The 10,629-nt window shown below is 34.7% G+C and overlaps 1 protein-coding gene across 12 annotated transcripts in view; it reads right to left on the minus strand.

Moving 5' to 3' along the window:
• Window positions 1–10,629, minus strand: part of pcbp3 (poly(rC) binding protein 3) — a 73,229-nt gene that overhangs the window by 4,362 nt on the left and 58,238 nt on the right. For 5 of the 12 annotated variants that reach the window (XM_016445636.1, XM_016445632.1, XM_016445633.1 and 2 more), the window contains 7 exons: window positions 10,106–10,138; window positions 9,727–9,843; window positions 8,442–8,573; window positions 7,872–8,000; window positions 5,247–5,390; window positions 3,480–3,521; window positions 622–700 (listed from right to left, as the gene is read on the minus strand). In XM_016445636.1, the coding sequence (XP_016301122.1) occupies window positions 622–700; window positions 3,480–3,521; window positions 5,247–5,390; window positions 7,872–8,000; window positions 8,442–8,573; window positions 9,727–9,843; window positions 10,106–10,138 (676 nt within the window). The remainder of the gene's footprint in view (window positions 1–621; window positions 701–3,479; window positions 3,522–5,246; window positions 5,391–7,871; window positions 8,001–8,441; window positions 8,574–9,726; window positions 9,844–10,105; window positions 10,139–10,629) is intronic. The other 7 variants (XM_016445641.1, XM_016445638.1, XM_016445637.1 and 4 more) reach the window with 4 other exon arrangements.

Consider the following 10,629-nt stretch of genomic DNA (forward strand, 5'->3'; position numbering starts at 1 on the left):
AATTAAAAAAAAAAAAAAAAAAAGAGAGAAAAAACAATGCAAGGTGAGGTTTTTTTTTTCAGAACTTGAACCTGAAGTTCAAAAAAGTAGATAATGGGTAGAAAGAATAAAACAATTAATGGATATGTTATTTAATAAAATTAAAAACCCACTAATAAGTAAAACGCTAACAAAAAAAATAAATAATTAAGATAAAACACTAAAAATAAAATAAATAAAACACTAACAAATAAAAATAAAAATACCCTAACAAGTAAAATAAAACAAACAAAAAACAATTAAAATAATAACACTAAAAATAAAAAGCACTAAAAAACAAAACACTAACAAATAAATAAAAAAACACTACCAAGTAAAATAAAACACTAACAAACAAAATAAAATAAAATGCAGTAACATATATTTTTGAAGAAACACCACAAAAAAAGTAAAATAAATAAATAAATAATAATAAAATAATCAATTAATAAAAATAAACATTCCACAAAGTGAAGAGCAACCACCACGGGCATGTCATGATGCTTAACATGGAACGAGAAGGAAAGAGAGAAAGAAAGACGAAGAGAGCTTCTCTACAGGTACAAAGAGAAGGAAACTTCAAAAGGGCTCGTGGGTACGTACCAGGGAAAGCAGGGGTGGTCTGTCCGAGGGGGGTAAAGGGGGTTTGCTGCATAGCCAACTGGTGGAGCTTGGTCAACTGCTGAGGGTTTGGAGGGACAATAGAGCTAAGAGGTTATTGTTATAAGACAGGTCACACCAAGAAATCAAGAAACTAAACTAGAACAAAGAGACAAAGAGGATAAGAAGCCATGACATACTGTGGTGGAAGAAGAGCAAAAGAGAAAGCTAAAGACCCAGCAACTTTAGAAGGACTTGGCCTGACTTGGTGGGTTAAGGTTAATCTCATCTGATCACTAACTAACCTTTGATAAGCCCCATCTTGGGAAAAAATGTCTGATAAATATAGAATCTGCCAATTAATCATGTGACATTTTGGTTTAAGATCAAAGTGGAGTTTAGTTTATGCTTTTCTGTAACCCAGGTGACTCAAAAGAGTCTAAATGCAATAGAACGTGTCTGTATTACCAAAAGATAATTTGTCACCTGAACCACGCGTGAACCGTTATCCATCAGAGATATGAACATGTAAGTGCTCGGGTAACCTTCAGAGGACACACAAGCCTATTTTACAAACAGTCAGACTTGCGCTTGGTGTAGCTGTGTACACCATCTAAATCTGAGTCTAAAGCAGGTTGAAAGGGATGTCCAACCTTGACTTGAGTTATTGCAATGTCAGCAGAAGCATCTCTAAGCATCAATCACTGCCAATCCTAAATGAAAAGAACTAACACATGGCATCTCTTCTTCTCTCTGATGGATATTCATTCAGATTATCTGTGAGGAAAACACAGCTATCAGGATTAAAGCATTATCTGGATTGTAAGCGTGCTTCCATTTTGATAAGGTCAGTGGCTCTCAAACTATGGGATGTGTAATTTTGATTATGTAAATTGAAAACAGATTTTTTTTTTTTTTGTAAAAATGGTACTTTTATTTTTCCACATTTGCTTTCTCATTTCCATTTTATATACACTTATGTTAAAGTGCCCCTATTATGGATTTTTGAAAATTACCTTTCATGCAGTGTGCAAAGTTTTAAATCTGAAAGTGCACCGTATATAAAGTTATTGTCTCTCAAAAGAAAGAGTCGACTCTGAATCATTAAAACGAGTCGTTTTTAAAACTAATCCCAAGCCGTTTCATGTTGACGTCAACATGAAATATTAGCATATTGCCCGCCCACTTGTTGGTCTTTTCGGGCTGGTCTGAATGAAAATGCAAATTCATTCTTTGCCACTAGGTGCTGCTTTTGGAGCAGTAAAAATAGCGGTTTCCCTGGTAACGCTGTACACAAAGCAGCACTGCGCTCACAAACGCTGCTTTATCAGGCATTACAGGCATGATGCAATGAAAATGAGACCGAACGGACCAATCACCGCAGATTAGCGTCACACAAAGGAGGGGTTTGGAAAAATGAATCGTTAAACGAATCGTTTCGGAGTCGTTGAGCAAATAAGGTAAAAATAAATGCATATTATAAGACAATGAAAGTGTTTTTTGACCTTGCATGCATGTCAACCTGTTGTTTGGGACTCCCAAAACCAAAATATGAACGTTTCATTACCCATAATAGGGGCACTTTAAAAAGTTTGGTGTCAGAAAGATTTTTTAATGTTAAAAGTCTCTTAAGCTCACCAAGGCTGCATTTATTTGATCAGATATACAGTAAAAACAGTAATATTGTGAAATATTATTACAATTTAAAATAACTGTAATCTATATTAATATATTTATAAATGTAATTTATTCCAGTGTTGACAAAGCTGAATTTTCAGCATCATTACTCCAGTCTTCAGTGTCACACGATCCTTCAGAAATCATTTTATTACACTGATTTGTTGCTCAAGAAACATTTATTTTTATGATCAATGTTGAAAACAGCTGAGCTGCTTAATATTTTCCTGAAAACCATGATACAGTTTTTTTCAGGATTCTTTAATGAATAGCAAGTTCAAAATAACAGCATTTATTTGAAATATAAATCTTTTGTAACATTAAAAATGTCACTTTTGAACAACTGAATTATTAAGTCCATACTGAACAAAAGTATTAATTTCTTTCTTTCTTTCAAAAAATCTTACTGACTCCAAACTTTGGAAATTTAGTGTACAATTTTTATGCATGTAAAACCATAATGCAACAGGTAAGATGCAAATAGAAAAGTGATAAAGTGATAATCATTCTCAAGCTGTGTATGCTAAAACTATAATGAAAAACAAGAAAAAGTGGAGATATCACTCTGTTTGCCTGGTTTTGATGCTCCTATCAATAATGTAACAAGTTTGACAGAGGATTTCCAGGCTTTTGTACATAGACAGGAGACATTTTAAGATCAAAATCAAAACTACATTTGCAATTCAACATATAAAATGTCAATATAACCTCAAATCCAGTTGCCTCTGCAAACAAATGATGCTTTTTTAGTCCTTCCACTGAACCGCAAAAAGGCGTTATGTTTCTCACAGAAATGCTGATTTGCTTGAATGGCGAATTTCCTTTACACTAATCAAAGGTGATACTCCATGGTCTGAAAATTTTGAGAACCACTGGATTAGGTAACCATGTCACTTTCGAATGACCTCAGCGTGAGTCTTGAATGTAATTCTATGCGGACCATCTAGAAAATGACAAAGACTGTCATTTCCTCCAACAGGCCAAGTCCTTAGAAGTTTGGTTTACATTTTGGAGGGCTAAGGTTGAGAATATTTTCAGATTGTAATGCGACAAAAATTACACATCAGTAACATCATATTAATATTACTGCTTAATATTAATAGAGAGGTCCACGCTGAAACTACATAGCCATGCGGACTGTTGACGGTGCTAGGGGGGAAGAGGGTGGATGGCTGGGGACTCACATCTGGGTGTGGAATGGCATATTGTCCCTGAATTGTGTAGGCCTGTGAAGATGGAGAGAGAAAACAAAAAAAAAAGAGAAGAAAAAATCAAATCAACATTTTTACAAGGCTGCAGGGCCCAATAAACACAAGAACTAACTGATTCATAACCGTTAAAGGATCTGTTAATATTTTAAAGGAACATTTGGTTTCAAAAGCTGAATTTTCTTTCATATTTTATGTGAATAATTTTTTATGACTAGTTATACAGTAATAATATTCAGCGCTTTAAATAATTTACAACACTCCTGGCTTTTCATATCTGTGCGTCTACTTGAGTGCAAGTGCACACTATGCTTAAAATATATTTCATACAGTCTTCAAATAACAAACACATTCCTTGAGTAGGTAAATATACCCGACAATAAAAGCAAATCTATTTCTGAATCATCTGAATAGATGAATATATAACATCCTTCACCAAGTTTTCTACAGTACATAAAATTCTGGACCTCTTTTTATATTTTCAAAAATAAGAGATAAAAGAACATAAGTTTAAAGTGTAAAACTGATAATCATGTTGTATTTCATGTAAAAAGCCATGATGTGCCATCTATGGTTATGTTAGCTGAAGTGCCTGTGAATGAGTTACGTTAAAAAGATGCTGAGAGCTTTGTTAAAGGACATTATTATTCATCATCAAAGGAATGTTAGATTAGCAGGGGGGGAAAAATTACAAACGCATTGTATTTTGTGTTGGTTAGTGAATGAGTGGGGATGACTTAGAAAAAAACGTTTGATAGCATATCCCTTCAATATTTATAACTTGACATTTCAAATTTTATTGGATTAATGCCAATCTAGGTCGACAAACTCTATCACATCCTGAGATGTTACACTTTAAGCTTTGAAAATATTAAAAGGATATGATATTTGCTCTGAGAGGGAGGAGATTATTTTGCAATAAGAGTGAAGAACATCGATCTAGAATTAAAATACACTCAAAGCAGCCAAAAACGCATTCATTGCCATGTAAAGGTGAGGTATGCAATTTTCTATTTTTCAATGTTGAAATATAATCTTTCTACAGTTGAATATGCAAAGACTTCTAAGGTTTTTGAAGGTTGATTTCCTGAAGAGAATAATTACATTTGAAACATTACTCTGTTTGTTAGTGCACCCCAACATTTCGATTTCTGGTTCAAAAATAGGCTTAAGAAAAATAAGAATATTAATATGCAATAATAATATATTTGTCTTAATTTATTGACTTTGACAGAATTTTCAGGCAGTCAGTTTAAAATCATCAAGCCTTTGTTTTGCATGATTTTTAAATATGCTCTTCATTCCAAATGCTTTCATGCTTTCTCTTTTTATGGTAACCGTAATGGGACAAAACTTTCGGAATATAAAAATTAAATTAAATTGAAGTACTTGAGTTCAAAATGCACATAACTTCACACAAATGCACGTAACTTGCAAAGTGCATTTAAAGTGAACTAAAGCCTGCTAAAACCTCTTAGAATGCATTACCACAGCAGAAAGACAAAAACATGAAAAATATGCATTCATTTCATTTCCATATTTGCTTAAAATTCACTTTTTGGATAGCAGTAAAAGGCAGTGCTGCTGCACTGAACTATGTCATGGCAGAAGAGCAGACTCTCCTTATGGATCTGAACTCTCATTGACAATCTAAAGCTCCTCTCTCTCTCTGCAAGCATTTCCCTGGTTAGGATGGTGTGACAACATGCCAGTGAGAAGGTGAGAAAACCTGAGTGAACTAACAGGCAGTGGCTGGTGCTGCAGTAAAAGGCTGAGGTTGGCTGCGGACGCCGCCAGCGGATCGGCTCTTACCTGGCCACCTGAAAAAATGACGGGGGTGGAGGCGGGCTTTGGGCGGTAGGGAATGGTGGCACCTTTCGGTGGGGACTAGGAGAGGGGAAGAGGTAAGAGGCAGAAACAGCGTTAGACCAGGAGACAGGTGTGTGTGGTGGAGTGTTTGTGTGGTAAAGCAGGAGCACAGATGTTGTGAGACCCCAGCGCTTGAAGATTTGTATTCTCTAGGCTGTGTGTTGTTGAGCTCAAACTGTCTAATCCATAAACCAGAAACAAGGTGGGCAAAGTCAAGCTGAAATATCAAAGTGCTGTAGCAAAAAGTCAACAGAATACGTGCCCAGAATAGAATACCAGCTGACTATTTAGGCCCTGTTTACACTAGTGCGTTTTCGTTTTAAAACGGTGTTTACATTGAAACGCAACCCCGGAGTTTTCAAACTAAAACGGGGTCTACAGCGTTTTCGAAAATCTCACCCTAGAAAACGCCGGAGTAGTGTAAACGACAGGCGTAACCGTAGCAAAAGTTCTGCTTTTAAAATGAAATCGCACTAGTGTAAACGTAGCCTTATTTTACAGCAAAGTATGCCACTGTTCCAAAATTTGGGGTTGGTCAGATTTTTGTTTTTGAAAAAAGTCTCTTATACTCACCAAGGCTGCATTTATTTAATCAAAAACACAGTAAAGACAGTAAAATTGTGACATTTTATTTCAATGTAAAAACTGTTTTCTATTTGAATATATTTTAAAATGCAATTATGGAAAAGCTGAATTTTCAGCAGCCATTTCTTTTTTTATTAAAATATTTTGTAACATTATAAATGCCTTTACTGTCACTTAATTTCAATTAATTTAATGCATCCTTGCTGAATAAAAGTATTACATTTAAAAAAGTTATACTGACCACAAACTTTAAAACAGCAGAGTATATAATTTATAAATACCATACTGTACACAAAACAACGCATTATGCAACAATAAAGGTGTCAAACTGTAATATACCATGATAATATGCCATCACCAGTGAAATAAATGTAATGTAATCTGAAATAAATCCTGTTAGCATTTCTAGTCCAATTTTAAGTAAAAGACTCTTCACTTTTGGGAGTCCAATCAAATAAACAGTCAAGAAAGAGACTTTCAGATTTATTTGCCACACTGGAAACAGTAAGGCTTTGTTGGATAGGGAACACAATACCAACTACTTTCTAAACTGATTGTATACTATGCAGTATACACTGTATACTGCCTATTTTATTTATTTATTTTGAAATACAGTAGTTAATCTGTAGCATTATTCCACTATATATGTTTCAAACAGTAGAATGCTATATTGCTGTCACTTCAGTGAGTTCAGTTATACCTTTTGTAAAGATAAACAATAGCCCTAAAATTTCAGCGACACACAAAGGATGATACAGTACATGTTATAAGTTCCCAGGTGATCTGATTACGTTAGAAATATGTCTATGTCTGTACAAGCCAAGAATGAAAAGCATTCGATAATGCCCAATCAGAGCACAATTCACCTCTGCAGGAGATCAGCCCTACACGTCATTGGTGGATAAGAATAACATTTAAATCAATAAAATGAGAGAAGGCGTAAGCAAGCCAACGGAAGCTTTGTGTTTCTCATTAATCACAAGTAAAACAATGTAGTCTCTCTTTGGCAGGGTGGCTGTAATGGAGTGTGGCTGTGTGTATGGTTGTGCATCCATCCCATTGTTATTGCCATAACAAATGGATTTCACCCAAAAAAAGAAAATTCATTCATCATTACTCAGCCTCATGGTGTTCCAAAACAGACTTACTTGCTTCTGTGAGACACAAAAGGAAACTGTTGTACAGTATGTACCGGTTGCTCTGTTCTGAGCAATTACAACGAATGAGAAATAATACTTTTAAGCTTTAAAGAGTAAAACCGTCTTTTTTGTACTTAGTAGTTCATATGACTTATGCTCCATATCCAAGACTTCTGAAGTCATCAAGTGAACTTGGTCAGCTGATTCAATGAAAACATCTGACTGTAAAGAACAGTTTGTTCATTTTCTTCCATAATGTGATGTACATCCAAGACCATTTGATTTTCCAACAAAAAAAAAAGGTAACACTTTAGCATAGGGACCAATTCTCACTAATAACTAGTTGCTTATTAGCATGCCTATTATTAACATATTGGCGGTTTATTAGTACTTATAAAGCACATATTCTGCATGACCATATTCTACATTCCTAATCCTAAACTTAACAACTACCTTACTAACTATTAATAAGCAGCAAATTAGGAGTTTATTGAGGCAAAGTCGTAATTAATGGTTTGTTAATAGCAAGGATTGGACCTTAAAATAAAGTGTGACCAAAAAAAATGTATATATGCAATTTAAATGCATAAATCTTAAATATAGGCCTAAATATATTTTTTTACTTCATGCTGATTTTAAATCACGTTTTAACTTTTTGTGTTCAACAGTGTAATGAAAGTCATTTGGGTTTAAAACAACATGAGGGGGTGTAAATAATGACATAAATTTCATTCTATGTGAATTATCCTTTAAACAACACTGTACAAAACTGTACCTCCAGCATGACCACACATATCTGTTTGACACACTGGATGATGGCTTCTGGGGTGCCGGAGATTGTCACTGCGCGCTCTGTGGAGTTAGGCAGCATGTCCCCTGCTACCTGCACCTGAGCTCCTGTGGACTAAAGAGATAGAGAGAGAAAAAAACAACACCAGGCTATGATTCAGAGCATACGCTACTGATGATGGTGTGATCTGCTCTGAGACCGCACTGCTCTCTAGGGAACACTGGGCCAAATGTTGCCATCTGCATGCAAGCATATGTTTCTGTTGAAGACATTCAGCAATGTCGTGATTTCCATACAACAGGGCCCTTCAACCTTTTTTAGATAAAGGAACTCTTAGTGGATAGAAAGATTGAGCAAGGACCTGGTTACACTGAGAACAGCATGTGTCTAGTGGGATGTTAATATATTTACATAATTTGTATTTACTTGTGAGTTTTGTGGCTTTGTGGTTGAAGACTTCTGCCATACAAGATGGGCTTGGAAAGTTGCATAAGCCAGTAAAAGAGATCTGACAATCCATTATCAGAAAATAAGTCTAAGAGCAAAGTTTCATACCTCTCTCATCTCTTTGATTTTCGAGCCTCCTTTGCCAATGAGGGAGCCGCACTGACTGGCGGGCACCACTAGGCGCAAAGTGACAGGGGGCTTGCTGGTGGCTGGGCTATTGCTCATGGAGTTGATTATATCCTGAAGAAATATCAGGAAGCAACAACATAGATGATACAAATTTAATATAGTTGAAACAACAGAATGTGGCTCATATAATCCGAATTAGTTAAAATGTAAAAAGTTAAAATTATTGGTTTTATATTATTTGTTTTACTGTTTAATGTTTTTTGTGCAGCTGCATTTGCACTGAAGCCAGACTAATCTTTTAATGTCTTGGTTTGTGCCCATGAAGTTCTGAATAAAAGGAGAAAATAAAATAAAATTGGATGAAGTAATGTTCATTTCAAATGAATTTAAGTCACTGGATTATTAAAAAAAAGGTATTGGCCATTTTTTATTAAATTGTTAACTTCAGTATATTGAGATATACACTACTGTTCAAAAGTTTGCGGTCAGCATTTTTTTTTAAGTGAATACTTTTATTCAGCATGGATGCATTAAATTGACTGAAATAGATGTATAGTGGATAGTAAGGACTTTTACATTATTACAAAAATAATAAATAATAACTTTAAAAATACTGTTCTGCACAACAAATTAGGCAGCACAACTGCTTTCAACGTTGATAATAAAAATAAATGTTTCTTGAGCAGCAAATCAGCATATTAGAATGATTTCTGAAGGATCACATGGCACTAAAGACTGGAGTAATGATGCTGAAAATTCAGCTTTTCCATTACATGAATACATCACACTTTAACATATATTAAAATAGAAAACAGTTTGTAATAATATTTCATAGTATTACTGCATTTTCGTGCGTCTTTGAAACAGCCTCCCTCTACATATTAAATCCTGTGACTCCATTGAGTGTTTTAAATCTATGTTGAAGACCCATCTCTTCTCTGCTGCATTTAACTGTTCTTAGCTATGTGGGGTTTGTTTAGTGTTTTGTTGTGCTTTATGGTGTGTATGTGTATATGTTTTGTAAGTATGGGTCTGTAAAGCACTTTGGTCAACTTTAAATGTGCTATAGAAATAAATGATTGATTGACTTGTAGCCTTGGTGAGCATAAGAGACGTTCAGAATCATTTTAAAAACGTTACCGACCACAAACTTTTGAAAGGTATTGTATACCATTACTGTTCACATCAAAACATTTTGGGCAGTTTTGTCAAAGTGGTTAGTTTGAGTCAAGTGAGATTTTCATATATTGTATCCAACCAGCACCTCTTCAAACTTGTACGCGATCATAGCGAAGGCCTTAAAGATGGCATCTGTGGGTCCAGTGATGGTGACGATCCTCTCAGGACAGTTTCCCTCTGAGATGTTGATGCGAGCGCCGCTCTGTAGGATGTCAAAAGTCAAGTTAACCCTCATATTCTTGTTCTGCTTTGCATCTGAGAGACTTCAAGACCCTTTTAACAGCTCAAAAACACACTTAAAGGTGCAATTTTAAACTACTTTCCTCTATCCCATCTTTAAAAAGTGAAATAGGTTCATTTCAAATCACTATTATTATTTTTACACAAACAACACTGAGGTCGGTGTCATTAAACAAAGTTATTCTAAACAGAACATCAAACAAATTAGCAAAACAAAAACATACCTCTTCACGCATCTTCTTCACAGTTTCCCCTTTCTGTAGCAAAAAGAAGAGCGGAATATTTAGATTCAGTGCTTAAAATACACATATACACACATATATAATATACTGAATATATTTAATATACTATATCTATCAATCTACACTACCGGTCAAAAGTTTGGGATCAGAACGTTTTTTTATGTTTTTTACAGGAGTTTCTTATACTCATCAAGGCTGCATTTATTTGATCAAATATACAGGAAAAAATGTAATATTGTGAAATATTATTATGATGTAAAATAACGTTTTTCTATTTTTAATATACATTAAAATCGAATTTTCGATTCCCGTGATGCAGAGCTGAATTTTCAGCATCATTACCCTCTAGTCTTCAGTGTCACATGATCCTTCAGAAATCATTCTAATATGCTGATTTATTATCAGTGTGTAATGTGGGGTTTGGGTTTTGTTTTTGTTTCATGTTCATGTTTTCATGTCTTTTATTTTGGAGTTTAATCATGGTCCCCGTTTGTGTCATGCTTCCC

This window comes from Sinocyclocheilus anshuiensis, unplaced genomic scaffold (genome assembly GCF_001515605.1).
Source record: "Sinocyclocheilus anshuiensis isolate Anshui unplaced genomic scaffold, SAMN03320099.WGS_v1.1 scaffold179, whole genome shotgun sequence".
NCBI classification, from domain to species: domain Eukaryota; kingdom Metazoa; phylum Chordata; class Actinopteri; order Cypriniformes; family Cyprinidae; genus Sinocyclocheilus; species Sinocyclocheilus anshuiensis.